Source organism: Canis aureus, chromosome 4, assembly GCF_053574225.1.
Source record: "Canis aureus isolate CA01 chromosome 4, VMU_Caureus_v.1.0, whole genome shotgun sequence".
Classification (NCBI taxonomy): domain Eukaryota; kingdom Metazoa; phylum Chordata; class Mammalia; order Carnivora; family Canidae; genus Canis; species Canis aureus.
The window spans coordinates 70,435,297-70,450,505 of NC_135614.1; the positions used below are offsets into that span (position 1 = coordinate 70,435,297).

General features: G+C 36.3%; 1 protein-coding gene across 7 annotated transcripts in view; it reads left to right on the forward strand.

Moving 5' to 3' along the window:
* Window positions 1-15,209, forward strand: part of PRKAA1 (protein kinase AMP-activated catalytic subunit alpha 1) — a 35,641-nt gene that overhangs the window by 8,843 nt on the left and 11,589 nt on the right. For 5 of the 7 annotated variants that reach the window (XM_077896126.1, XM_077896132.1, XM_077896128.1 and 2 more), the window contains 4 exons: window positions 8,327-8,468; window positions 10,101-10,194; window positions 10,677-10,721; window positions 13,795-13,939. In XM_077896126.1, the coding sequence (XP_077752252.1) occupies window positions 8,327-8,468; window positions 10,101-10,194; window positions 10,677-10,721; window positions 13,795-13,939 (426 nt within the window). The remainder of the gene's footprint in view (window positions 1-8,326; window positions 8,469-10,100; window positions 10,195-10,676; window positions 10,722-13,794; window positions 13,940-15,209) is intronic. The other 2 variants (XM_077896127.1, XM_077896133.1) reach the window with 2 other exon arrangements.

Here is a 15,209-nt window from a genome sequence, read left to right on the forward strand (position 1 = left end):
TGAATCTATGTGGATAAGGAGGACAAATCAAAGAGCTGAGATAATTGGCCATATGAGAATTAAATCAGAAAATTTATGGCTGATTAAATAGGGGTAGAGGGCAGGTTTGGGAGCAACGGAAAATAGTCCTAAATAGTAATAGCCACCGTTTATTATCAAGCGCTTACTGTGCCAGCCAGGTGCTATGTAAAGTGCTTTACAAACCCTATTTTATGTATTCCTTACAATTACTCCTATGGAGTATGTGGTATTTTTATTTTTACAGACAAATGAATAGAAGGTTGAAGTAATTTAATTTGCCCAGATCAAACATTTTGTAAATAACTTTTTTTTTTTTTTTTTTTTTTTTTTTTTTTATTTATGATAGGCACACAGTGAGAGAGAGAGAGAGGCAGAGACATAGGCAGAGGGAGAAGCAGGCTCCATGCACTGGGAGCCCGACGTGGGATTCGATCCCGGGTCTCCAGGATCGCGCCCTGGGCCAAAGGCAAGCGCTAAACCGCTGCGCCCCCCAGGGATCCCTGTAAATAACTTTTATACTGGAAAACCCAGGTCTGAGTATATATATATAAGAAAATTTTGAGATCAATATATGAATGAATTTGAGGGAATCTGATTAATCAGATTAAATGTATATATATTAAATATATATATATTTATTACTCCTAATGTTTAATGCTATCAGCTGCCCTTTTCTCCCCCTAAAAATGTTCTATTGGTATACCAGCCATGAAAAAGGAATTAGTGCACTAATTTTCCCTTAAAAAAAAAAAAAAACTGATCATGTACCCTGCTTATTTATTTAGTTGTGTGTGTGTATGAGAGAGAGAGAATTTGATCTCGTTACAGTGGCTGTCGAAACACCTTCCCCTCCTCTGCTGCTGTTCAATTTTTGTTTGAATACTATTTATACAGTCATACTTTGGTGATTTCTGTTTCAAAAATGAAGAAGATCTGCCTCTATTCTAATTTATAATTTGATGAAATGCTCATGTATTAGAAAAAAGTCTTCAGTTATTGGTTATTGATTATTTGGTTATTGATTTCATTCTGCTTATTTAGCCTTCTTTTGGAGGGGGCTTCTATTCACAGGTGGAATAATATGCTACTCCCTATTTCTCATGAATTGAATTTTACTTGATTCCTTATTCTTGGTCTATCACCATCTCTCCTTGTCTTTCCAATTTCTTCCTCATTTTTGGTATGTGTTCAATAAAATTTTCTGTCACATTTCTGTAACTTACTGCTTTCTACATGATTTTAACTGTTCTGTTGTCTTACTCTGCTTTTACTTCATAACTTCTATAATTTCTTTTTTTATTTAAAAGATTTTATTTTTTTATTTTATGTATTTATTTTAAAAAATATTTTATTTATTTATTCATGAGAGAGACACACAATGAGAGAAAGGCAGAGACACAGGCAGAGGGAGAAGCAGGCTACATGCAGGGATCCTGATGTGGGACTAGATCCTGGGACTCCAGGGTCACTCCTTGGGCCGAAGGCAGGCACTAAACCGCTGAGCCACCCAGGGATCCCTGAAGATTTTATTTTTAAGTAATTTTTATATCCCATCCAATGTGGGGCTCAAACTTAAAACCCTGAGATCAAGAGTCCCATGCTCTACTGATTGAGCCATGCAGGCACACCATAACGTCTATATTAGCACTTGGTGATAGCTAATTTTTTCTAGAACATTAATGTAGTTCTTGGATGAGCATTGTTAATGTGTATTCTTTTTACTTTAGTCTTTTGTACTTTAAAACTTTTTGGTTTTTCTTACTTTATAGTTATTTTGGTCATCTTTAGAGGCCAAGGAGGTCCCAAGGATCCAGGTTTTGGTCAGTAATGTTTTCTGTGGCAGCGTTACTGGCATATAGTAGATGCTTAATACATGAATAAATTTGAGAGAATGCTTTGAATCACCTTTTCCAGCTCCTTACTTAATGACAGAATATACGTGTGGAGTTTCAATAAGACCCAGTTGTTACCTAAAATGAATTGGGGTTGAAATTAGGTTGAGTGGGGTGGGATATGAGAGGGGACTGGTTGATTTGTGATGAACTGGAGTTCAGTCCGAAATGGATTCTGCTGTAATATTCTTTCCAAATCAGAGCCTGCCAGTTGTATCCAGCATTGTTACCAGTGTTACCAGTCTTGTTTCATCTATGTAGTTAATGGGACAGGGTTTCTAATAAGCCATTGCTTGAAGGTTTTGTGGGTAGTTGGGACAGATGAGATTACTACTTGTTCAGGTATCAATAAACTAGGTCTAAGAAGATACTTCCTGAATTGGGGTTTAATAGTCAAGTTGACTCCTCTTAAATCACATTTGATTGGTTATAGAAGATTGGAGATAGCCTTACCAGAAATTAGAATATGCTTCTAATTTCCACAGTCCATTTCAGCTCTGATTATAGGTTTTTCTCTGTCCCTGATTTCAGTGATATTTTATGAGTTTTTTTATTAATAAATTTATTTTTTATTGGTGTTCAATTTGCCAACGTACAGAATAACACCCAGTGCTCATCCCATCAAGTGCCCCCCTCAGTGCCTGCCCCCCAGTCACCCCCACCCCCCGCCCTCCTCCCCTTCCACCACCCCTAGTTCGTTTCCCAGAGTTTGGAGTCTTCCATGTTCTGTCTCCCTTTGTGATATTTCCCACTTATTTTTTCTCCTTTCCTCTTTATTCCCTTTCACTATTTTTTATATTCCCCAAATGAATGAGACCATATAATGTTTGTCCTTCTCCGATTGACTTTTTTCACTCAGCATAATACCCTCCAGTTCCATCCACTTTGAAGCAAATGGTGGGTATTTGTCGTTTCTAATGGCCGAGTAATATTCCATTGTATACATAAACCACATCTTCTTTATCCATTCATCTTTCGATGGACACCGAGGCTCCTTCCACAGTTTGGCTAATGTGGACATTGCTGCTAGAAACATCGGAGTGCAGGTGTCCCGGAGTTTCATTGCATCTGAATCTTTGGGGTAAATCCCCAACAGTGCAATTGCTGGGTCATAGGGCAGGTCTATTTTTAACTCTTTGAGGAACCTCCACACAGTTTTCCGGAGTGGCTGCACCCGTTCACATTCCCAACAGTGCAAGAGGGTTCCCTTTTCTCCGCATCCTCTCCAACATTTGTGGTTTCCTATCTTGTTAATTTTACCCATTCTCAGTGCTTTGAGGTGGTATCTCATTGTGGTTTTGATTTGTATTTCCCTGATGGCAAGTGATGCGGAGCATTTTCTCATGTGCATGTTGGCCATGTCTTTGTCTTCCTCTGTGAGATTTCTGTTCATGTCTTTTGCCCATTTCATGATTAGATTGTTTGTTTCTTTGGTGTTGAGTTTAATAAGTTCTTTATAGATCTTGGAAACTAGCCCTTTATCTGATATGTCATTTGCAAATATCTTCTCCCATTCTGTAAGTTGTCTTTGAGTTTTGTTGACTATCCTTTGCTGTGCTTCTTATCTTGATGAAGTCCCAATAGTTCATTTTTGCTTTTGTTTCTTTTGCCTTCGTGGATGTATCTTGCAAAAAGTTACTGTGGCTGAGTTCAAAAAGGGTGTTGCCTGTGTTCTCCTCTAGGATTTTGATGGAATCTTGTCTCACGTTTAGATCTTTCATCCATTTTGAGTTTATATTTGTGTATGGTGCAGGAGAGTGGTCTAGTTTCATTCTTCTGCATGTGAGGCCAGCATCACCTTAATTCCAAAACCAGACAAAGACCCCACCAAAAAGGAGAATTCTAGACTAATATCCCTGATGAACATGGATGCAAAAATTCTCAACAAGATACTAGCCAATAGGATCCAACAGTACATTAAGATTATTCACCATGACCAAGTAGGATTTATCCCTGGGACACAAGGCTGGTTCAACACTTGTAAAGCAATCAGTGTGATTCATCATATCAGCAAGAGAAAAAACAAGAACCATATGATCCTCTCAATAGATGCAGAGAAAGCATTTGACAAAATACAGCATCCATTCCTGATCAAAACTCTTCAGAGTGTAGGGATAGAGGGAACATTCCTCAACATCTTAAAAGCCATCTACGAAAAGCCCACAGCAAATATCATTCTCAATAGGGAAGCACTGGGAGCTTTTCCCCTAAGATCAGGAACAAGACAGGGATGTCTACTCTCACCACTGCTATTCAACATAGTACTAGAAGTCCTAGCCTCAGCAATCAGGCAACAAAAAGACATGAAAGGCGTTCAAGGGATCCCTGGGTGGCACAGCGGTTTAGTGCCTGCCTTTGGCCCAGGGCGTGATCCTGGAGACCCGGGATCGAATCCCATGTTGGGCTCCCGGTACATGGAGCCTGCTTCTACCTCTGCCTGTGTCTCTGCCTCTCTCTCTCTCTCTCTCTCTCTCTCTCTCTCATTGTGTGCCTATCATAAATAAATTTAAAAAATAATAAAAAAAAAGGCATTCAAATTGGCAAAGAAGTCAAACTCTCCCTCTTCGCCGATGACATGATACTCTACATAGAAAACCCAAAAGACTCCACCCCAAGATTGCTAGAATTCATACAGCAATTCGGTAGCATGGTAGGATACAAAATCAATGCCCAGAAGTCAGTGGCATTTCTATACACTAACAATGAGACTGAAAAAAAGAGAAATTAAGGAGTCAATCCCATTTACAATTGCGCCCAAAAGCATAAGATACCTAGGAATAAACCTGACCAAAGAGGTAAAGGATCTATACCCTAAAAACTATAGAACACTTCTGATAGAAATTGAGGAGGACACAAAGAGATGGAAAAATATTCCATGCTCATGGATTGGAAGAATTAATATTGTGAAAATGTCAATGTTATCCAGGGCAATTTACACGTTTAATGCAATCCCTATCAAAATACCATGGACTTTCTTCAGAGAGAACAAATTATTTTAAGATTTGTGTGGAATCAGAAAAGACCCCGAATAGCCAGGGGAATTTTAAAAAAGAAAACCATAGCTGGGGGCATCACAATGCCAGATTTCAGGTTGTACTACAAAGCTGTGGTCATCAAGACAGTGTGGTACTGGCACAAAAACAGACACACAGATCAATGGAATAGAATAGAGAATCTAGAAGTGGACCCTGATCTTTATGGGCAACTAATATTCGACAAAGGAGGAAAGACTATCCACTGGAAGATAGACAGTCTCTTCAATAAATGGTGCTGGGAAAATTGGACATCCACATGCAGAAGAATTTTATGAGTTTTTGATGGAAGTTTTTCCAGTGCATTCTTAGCCTCTTGTCTTTCAGGAAACTTCTATAATTTCTTAGCCATGGATGGTTTTGAAATTAGTTGAGCTCTACAAACAGTGGTTATAAGAAAATTTTGAGATTGCATTTATATTGCAGTAGTTTAGAACTGGCGTTTTTGATTCTGTGATAATGCTTTGGGTTAAGGTAGACTATGTCACAGTTACACATTTGCTCAATTCCTGGAAAGACTTGCATTATAGAGGTATTGTGCAGGTCAAAGAACCTGGACAAAATGGGAGGTGAAGTTAGGTAGTAAATTGTATTTTTGAAAAGGATTGAGACTTACACTGACTTAAACACTTTTCTTAGATTCCTACTTAACAAAGACTTTTTTTCTCCAAATATGAAATATCTGTATAACCTAACCTTGGATTTAATATTAATAAGTAAAACATTTAAGAAAAGCAGCAAATGCTTTAAAACATTCAAAGTAATGAGGAACTATCCCCTGCCCCTGCCCCTCTCAACTGCAGGGGGTGTGGTGGGCAGAAGAGCTCATCACTCACTGTCTTGGGTAGCTGGTGGGGGGAAAATGTTGAACTGTTGAAAACCACTGGACCCGATGATCTGTAGAGTTCTCTTTAGTTTTAAAATTCTGTGCTTTTATTATTAAATCATCAAGAGCACATATTAAGTGAAGAGCAATGAGTCTTGTCTTTTAGAAAGATAATTATCTTGTTGCTCCCCCGTTTAACAGCCTGCAGTGGTTCATAATCCTTCAGAGTTTTTAAAGGGTGGGCAGGCTCAGCTCCATCCCAAATCCCAGATCAAGCAAAAAATCCTATTTAGATTGGAATAATGAGGGAAAAATCTTTGTTTAAAATAATGTTTTAAAAAGAAGTTTAGGGACGCCTGGGTAGCTCAGTGGTTGAGGCTCTGCCTTCGGTTCAGGGCATGATCCCGGGTCTCTGGGATTGAGTTATGTATCAGGCTCCACGCAGGGACCCCGACGTGGGACTCAATCCCGGGTCCCCAGGATCATGCCCTGGGCAGAAGGCGGCGCTAGACCGCTGAGGCACCTGGGCTGCCCTAAATAAAATCTTTAAAAAAAAAAAAGTTTAAAATATCAATGTTGAGTTTTCTACTTGGAAATAATAAGAAGTATAGCATTAATCTGCTAAGGGCTGCCATAACAAAATACACAGATTGAATGGTTTTAACAAGAGATATTTTCTCACAGTCTGGAGGCTAAAAGGTTGAGATCAAGGTTTCAGTAGGGTTGATGCCTTCTAAGGTCTCTCTCCTTTAGCTCGCAGATGGCTGCTTCCTCCCTGTGTCCTCACATGGTTTCCTGCATGTACCCCTGCTGCCTTTGTGTCCAGATTTCCTCTTAGAAGGATACTGGGAGTCCGGGTGTAGTAGGACAACCAAAACGGTTTCATTTTAACAGTCACTTCTTTAAACACCCTATCTCCAAATACTGTCACATTCTGAGACCAGGGTTAGGGTTTCAACATAAGAATTTTGGGGAAGACACAATTCGGTATCTAACAAACATAAATAAGAAGGGATTTCTTATTTATCATTACCTTTGCTTTCCCGCTGGTAATTACCAAGATTGCCAAGATTGCTCTCACCTATTGGTCTTACAAACTGTGTTCTAATTTAGAAGAGAACATTTTTTTCCCCTAAAAAGCTAAAATCCTAAGTCACTTATTTAAAAATTAAAAAGAAAAGCATACATATGTATTTCAAAAAGTCAAATAGTACTAAGAAGTATATTTATAAAACCGAATTCCTTACTCTAACTTTCTATTAATTTCTTCTGTAGTTAGCTCTAGTTTTTTTTTTTTAACCTCCATACTTCTAATTGATCTATGCATGCATACAAGCTATTTCTTAATTCTTATTGACAGATTTTGTTGTTGTTGACTTTCTATTATGGTATATAAGGATTTCAGTTCCCTTATACCTTTTCCTCTACATCTTCATTCTTCTCATATAATTATATCATACTTAAAAAAATCCATACTTAGCATTGCATAATTGTGACTGTGTAAAAACTATTTGCCAGGCCAATACTGTGACTATTTTGTTTATAATTTTTCTTGGAGTTATTAAATTACCTTGTTTTTTCTATTTGCTTAGTTTTCTTTGAACTGGAGACTAAATTTCCCGTATCTTCAAATACCTCTGTAAAATCTCTTCAATACAATATTCTGTACTTTCAAACCTGTAAGATAATTTATCAGTCTCCCCTTCCCTCAACTGTCTTGAATCTTCCATCGCATTTCTGTCTGGATTTGTTGCCTTCTGCTCATCTGTTACCTAGGACTTTGCCTCATTACCATATTGGGGATTCTTTTCGTTTTTGTCCTACACTGGATCCCTTCTTTACTGGAGATTATCTTTCTTGGTTTATTTGTCTGATTTTAATAGAATATATATTCTCCAGTAGGTTCTAGAGAAAGGGTAAATAAAAGCTAATTTTTTGGAGACTAATCATCATTGATTATCTAGGCATAGCATTCAAAATTTAAAGAAAATCACTTAATTTTTTAAAATTTAAAATAGAAATTGCATGTTCCTGAACTGAAACTTGAAAGGCTCAAAGGGCTATCTATAGGTAGGGGAAGTGTGTCTGTAATATGAGGGAATTTTTTGGGATGATGGAACTGTTCTGTATTTGATTCTAATGGTGGTTTTATCATTTTCTATGTGTTAAGATCCAGAGAATTATTCACCAAAAAAAATAGTTCAGTTTTTTTTTTTTAAGTTCAGTTTGTATGTGTGATAGTTTAAGAACTAAAAAATAAGAATTTAAAAGGGCAAAAAAGGTACAGCAAAAAGAAAGTCTCTTTTCTTTTTCTCTCTGTTAGCTTTCCAGTTTTCCTTTCTGGAAGAAACCACTGTTAGCAGTTTCTTATGTATTCTCCCGCTTAATCACTCTTGAAGACGTAAATAACATTTAGGGGCAAATCAAGCAGAACTGAAAGGAACTTAAATTTGCTCAGTATTTTCTGAGAATGTGAAGATTACTACTCTTTGACTATATCTAAAATGTTATTAATCAAGCCTGGCACTAATTTGTTAAAATTATTTCTCTTACAGTTGGCAAACATGAATTGACTGGGCATAAAGTTGCTGTGAAGATACTCAATCGACAGAAGATTCGAAGCCTTGATGTGGTAGGAAAAATCCGCAGAGAAATTCAGAACCTCAAGCTTTTCAGGCATCCTCATATAATTAAACTGTAAGATCCGATTATATTAAATATAGTCATACCACTTTTAAATCATTTTTATTAACCTGCTTAATCTGACAAGTGAGAAAGATAACTGACATTTCTTGAATCATCCCTCAAGGTTTTAAAATTTCTGCCTGTTGATGTATTTATCTAAACCTCATTCATGGTCACTTAAACCTCTGTCCATGTTTTGCCCTTGTGCTTATCAGCTGTTAACTTTCTCATTCATTCTTGTCTTTTGGACATGCCATCTGATAGATAACCTATGCTTCTGTTGCTGTAGAACCAACAGTGATAGGCTAGTAAGAAGTCTTCACCTTCAAATTCCACATGATGTCATTTAGCCTCACTAAATACAATAGCAAGGCAGTAGAAAGGGTTTTTCCCCAAGCTGCTTATATCTGCTAAAACAAATAACAAAACATAGAATTTCAGGAATCCAGTATTCAGAAAACAGTATTATGGTTATCTTGTAGTTGCCAGTTGTAGGGTCTGCATTTAAACTTATTGGTCAGTTTTCTGATGTGGGCTCAGTTCAAACTGCTTAGGGTTTTATATTTAACTGGCTGGCTCAAAATTTTTCACTCTCACCGCTTCTCATTTGCTGAGGTGCCATGGTTTTAAGGTACATTTGGATGCTGATGACGCGTAAATACACATCTCCTGCTTTCATACCTCTTCCCTGAATTCCATTTCTATGCACCCACTGCCTACTTTACATCTCCATTCGGATGCCAGAACTGAACATTCTGTTACCGTCCCCCAAACCTGCTCTTCACACAGTTCTCACCCTCTTGAGTTAATATCCGGTTCCTCAGGGCAGAAATGTAGGTTTTTCTCTATGTTCCTATCATCCATTCCATCTCTTCAAAATACATCTAGGATCTGAGTGTTTCTCAATTCCTTCATTGCCATCAGTATATTGTGAGCCACTGTCATCTCTGTCATGGACTCTGCAGTAGCCTCTTGCTTCCACCTTTACCATCCACAGTCAGTTCTTCATATTGCTGCTATAAATTAAAGTTACCCTTCCCTTTTAATAGATCAGACCCCACATGACTACTTTGCTTAAAACCTTCAATAGCTTTGCATTTCCCTTAGAGTAGAAGCCAAAGCCTCATCCTGGCTTGTAAGGTTCTCTGTCCTCTGGTCTCCAGTTACCTCTTTGACTCTACATCCTGTTTCTCTCTGCCAGTTCTCTTCGCTCTAGCCTTCTTACCATTCCTCAAACATACCAGGCAGGCTTCTACCTCAGGGCCTTTGCACTTGCTGTTCTCACTGCCTGGTTCACCTTCTTCCTAGATCATAGTATGGTTTGTTCCCTTCTATCAGGTTCTGCTCAAATGTTACTTTTATCAGAGAGTACTTCCTTAAGCACCCTGTATGAGAGATTCCCCTTAGTTTGCTTTATTTTTCTTCATAGCATGTTCCACCACCTGAGATATTGCTTATTTATTTAGTGTCTGTTTCCTGGCTCCTGGAACATGAACTCCATGAAGGCAGAGAATTTGTTTTGTTCCCTGCAGTTTTGCCAGCTTCTAGCACAGTGCCTGGTATATTATAGGCGCTTAGTAAATATTTTCTGAATGAATGAATATACATGTTTTAATATTGGTAGATAATGTTTTCTCTCACCAGGTACCAGGTCATCAGTACACCATCTGATATTTTCATGGTGATGGAATATGTCTCAGGAGGAGAGCTATTTGATTATATCTGTAAAAATGGAAGGGTAAGCTGTTCTGATTTAATCCTGTATATATTTTGTAACTCCCCTTATTCCTTACTAGCTTCAAGATGTCAGAAAGCAATTTTGTTAAGAGGTCTACTTAATAACCAGTTCCCTGGTTGCTCAGTATTTTCTGAGAATGTGAAGAATCATAGAATCACATTTGTCTAGAATCATAACTCTTTAGAGTTAGAAAAGACCTTAAAGATTATTTCCTTAGCCTGCTTACACAGATGTGGAAGCTGAGACTCACAGTTTATATGTTTACTCAAGGTCACGTGATTTATTAATGACGGAATTGGATTGAGACCCAGACCCCAGAACTCATGATCCTCCAACTCATGCTTTTAGGGTATACAAATACTTGTAACATATATCTTGAAGTATATATATGTAATCCCTGCAAAATATATTAATACTTAAAGATCTAGGCCTTGCTAGTCAACCCTAGTCACATTTAAATTGCATTCATTTTTTGGTTTCAGAAATCTGATGTACCTGGAGTAGTAAGAACAGGCTTCATGAAGGAGGTAGGAATTAGACTTAAAGAATTTAGAGTTGGAAGGAACTTTAGAAGGCATTTGGAACAGTATCTTAAGTTGCAGACACAAAAAGTGAACACTGACCTCCCCTGCCCATATTTTTTTCTCAGACCCAGGTTATATGGTATGCTAAAACCTCTTTCTAGAAGAGCTGTTATCTAGCAATAAGAAGTCATTTTTTCCCTCCCAGTCTAAAGTTCTTTATATCATTCATTCATTTGTTCTATATAGCATATCTGTTTACTTTCATCAAAATCAAGCTCATTAAATAACCAAGTTAATTTTGATTTTACCATTTTTTAACATGGTTCATTTCAATTTTTAGGAATTCTACTTCCCTATTCATTAACCCTTCCTCCCACTACCATGTTATGCCTGGAAAAATGGAAACAGGCACAAGTTGAATTGGTATTTCATTTTCCTATCTTTTCCATTTGTCATATCTTGGTTATTTTACTTTACATTATGGGAGTTTTCTTCAGTTTTTACCTATTGCATATTAACATTTCAGCTGTCATATTTTCTATTTCAAAGATCTTTCTTGTTTTCTGAAATATTCTTTTTAAATAGCCAGTTCTACTCTACAGATACAGTAACCTTATCTGTCTGAGGATAAGTTTTTTTTTTAAGCTTTTAATGTTAATTCCAGTGTAGTTAACAAACAATGTTATATTAGTTTCATGTATATAATATAGTGATTCAGCGATTCTGTGCTTGTCATGATAAGTGTACTTTTCATCCCCAGCACCATTTCACATCCCTCCACTCACCTCCCCTCTGGTTACCTTTAGTTTGTTCTCTGCAGTTAAGAGTCAGCAATTGTAGTTCTTTTTTTTTTTTTTTTTTTTTTTTTACTCGTCTGTTTCCTGCATTGTTATTGTACCTTCTTTGCTCTGTTTTATTGGTCTTTGTCTTTTGTACATAGCCCTTAATAAGTAAGGTACTAAAGCCAAACTTATGTAGGTGGAAGTTATTGATGGATGGGCCTTCCCATTGGTTGAATAGGTAGGGATCTGTCCATTTTATTAGGGTATACCAAATGTCCATAATTTCAAGTATTTTCCCTTAGATCAGAAAGTTGCTCCAGAAGAAACCTTCCAATTTCTTTGAGGGTATTAGCTTAGCTGTCAGTACTCTGAGTGCTGAATTGGGAAGAGGCCTGCAAGTATGCTGACTTCCACTTAACCTTTGTGTTTTCCTTCTGATGCCTCATCCCTGTGTTGGTGTCCTTGAGAACAGAGCTGGTTCAGCTTTCCTCAAAAGTAAATCACCATGGGTCTTATCCCCCATTAGGCATGAGTTTAGAAATTACTTTACCAATTGTCCTGTTTTTAGTCCTCCTCTCATTTCTCCCTTGCAAATTCCCAAGGCTTCTAAGCTTTTCCAGGGCTCTGTGTGCAGGCTAGTTTATTATTGGTTTCCACCCCTGTGGGCTTAGGTTTCTGGTCTCTTTGGTGAAATCTAATTATTGTTCATCCATTCTGCAGTTTGGAGATTCCTCTTTTTTTATTTAATTTTTTATTTAAATGCAGTTAACATATAGTGTATTACTAGTTTCAGATGTAGACTTTAGTGATTCATCAGTTGCATATGAAACCCAGTGCTTATTAAACCAATTGCCCTCCCTAATGCCCATGAACTCCTCTTGATTACTACTGTCACTTCTCTTGTTCTTTTTGTCTTTATATCTAATGTCATTTTAGTGATGTTTCAGTGTGGTGACAAAAGGTTCAGTCTGCCATGTTTAACTGGAAATATGCTTTAACTTTTCTAATCTTTTGTAGACTTCCCATCCTTCATCTTTTGTACTGTATTTGTCAGTACAGTATAATTTTCATTTTTGTAGCCTGTTTAATTTCCTATTACATTTTGTTTAATCAGTTTTCTTTCACATTTAGGACACATTCTTTTCTTTCATTTAGTATATTTGATATAAAGTTATATTAAAAAAGTGAACCTACATTTTTTCTAGAATTAAGTGAGATTGCTAACACATTGTTATTTTCTCTAGAGGAAGAGTATCTAATAGTACTTCAGTAGTTTTAATTTTGGTTTCAAAATAAATTACTAGTTTATCTTTCCTTCCAGATTGTCCATGCTATGTGAAGTATAGAAGTCTGGTTTTAGAATGCTAATTTTTGGCCTCTGTTAAAGAATGCATATTAGAATCCTTTGCCTAGAGAATTAATCGGCTGTTTATTAAATGTGACTTCTTGGTGCAGGCTCATCCAAGTGATGGCTTACTTTTGGGAAGAAATCATAAAATAAGAACATATGGATAAATGGGATGAGGAGGAGTTTTTTTTTTTTTTTGAGTGAGGAGTTTAAAAATTTTTTAAAATATTAGTTGCTACTTAAGATAGCTTCTTTCAGGCAACAGACTAGAGATGCATGCTTTTTATATTTTATAAAACAGATGAATTAAGGTTTTTCTTTTAAAACTAAACTGTATTTCAGGACATATAATTTGATTGCTTGCTAATTCGTTAACAATCTTGACTGTTATTTCCTCGTATAGTCTAAAATAGTATCATCCACCCCAACATAATTCTCTGTGCCCTTATTCTGCTGTATTTTTCTTCAGAATACTCCTTGATGTGATACTTATTTCTTTATTGTCTATTTTCATCAACTAGAGTAGCGCCTTTGTTTTCTTCATTGTTGTATCTCGAGTGTCTGAAACTGCATGGCACATTGAAGATGCTCAATAAATATTTGTTAAAGGAATGAAGGATTAAACATTTCCGATTTATAGGAGAAAACACATCTAGTTTCAAGTAGAAATTGAAACTATTTGGAATAGCTCATGAAATAGGAAAGCAAGCTATTACAATGTAGTCACAAGAGTGATAACAGAAAGTTGAGTTACTGATTTGGGTTCCAAGATCCTCTTAGCAATTCATGCTCTATATATCCATCTTCTCCGTGTTTCAAAAGTATTTCAGGATGAGGTTCATTTGAAGGTTTCGTGGATTTTGACTGTCTTATAGGTTGGAGAATTGTAGGTAGAAGAATTTCTTCTGAAAAACAAACCTTTAAAATGCTTCTCTACTTTTCTTAGCTGGATGAAAAAGAAAGTCGGCGTCTGTTTCAACAGATCCTTTCTGGTGTGGATTACTGTCACAGGCATATGGTGGTCCATAGAGATTTGAAACCTGAAAATGTCTTGCTTGATGCACACATGAATGCAAAGATAGCTGATTTTGGTAAGGAGATTTTTTTATAGTTTCACATATTATGTTTAATGAACATCAATAGCATTTTTCAGATAACCTTTACTTCTGTGCAATGGATTGAGTATCCCAAAATAGTGTATCCTCACCATTTTGTCTATGAGCTTACAAAGAGGAGAGATAAGGAATTCTCTTCTTAGTTTTATGTCTTTAAATTGAGTTTTATGATAGTAGGTAAATAATTTAAGTTGGCAGCCTTAGAAGCGTCATTTGGTAGAGCCTTATTTGTGAAAGAGAAGGTAGCAACCTTATTTCCAGTGTGTTTTTTTGATCAAGTATAGGGCAAAAAGAAAGACTGGAATGGAGTTGTTCAAGCTCTGAAAGCCAGATGGTTAATTATATGAACAAAATTATTTTAAAAAAATTAAAATATTTTAAATGATAGAAAAGCATAATTTCAGCTTTGAGGATCATTATTTTGTCAAAAATTTGAATTTTTCCTTTATTTCCTATATAAATTGCCATTGACATTATTATATCTAAGAAAATGAATCTCTGCAACTCTCTTTTGCTTAGCTTCAGTTCAAATCAGAGGAGATTGGTATAACTATTTTCCTCAGTTTTGAATATATGTATTATAATTTATAGAGATTCATTGAACAGTGCCAGTCAGCTCTGAGCTATTGATTTGTTGCTGCTGCTGCTGCTATTGTTGTTGTAACTGACTTATTTGACTTCCATATATTCCTCAGTTGTCATGATGATGATTTGTTTTTTTTTTTTTTTTTTAAGATTTTATTTTTAAATAATCTCTATACCCAACCTGGGGCTTGAACTCACAATCCAGAGATCAAGAGCTGCTTGCTAGCACCTGAACCAGCCAGGAACTGGTTTACCTCGTGCATTTTTGAGGAGGCAGAGATTTCTTTATGGAGTAAAATTACGAGGGAACTTTGATATTCAGAGTTACTGTTTTTTTGTTTTTTAAAGAATCAGAACAGGGGTTAACAGGGGTTAACAGAAACTCTGAATTTTAATTCTTATACTCATCTGTTGTACATTTTTTTCCTAGTAATTTCTGTATTAATAAGTTTAAATATGCCAAGTTTATTCTAGTAAGCAGAATGACCAATATCTTTATACTCATTAAATTCTAATAATGCATTTATTTTAAATGCTGAAACATTACAAGTTTTAGGGTATAATGGCAAAATATTTGGAAACAGTAAAGACGGAATTTGTTGAAGCAAAGGACAAATGATGATTTATCACTTTAATGCAAACTCAGTTTTACTGTTCAATA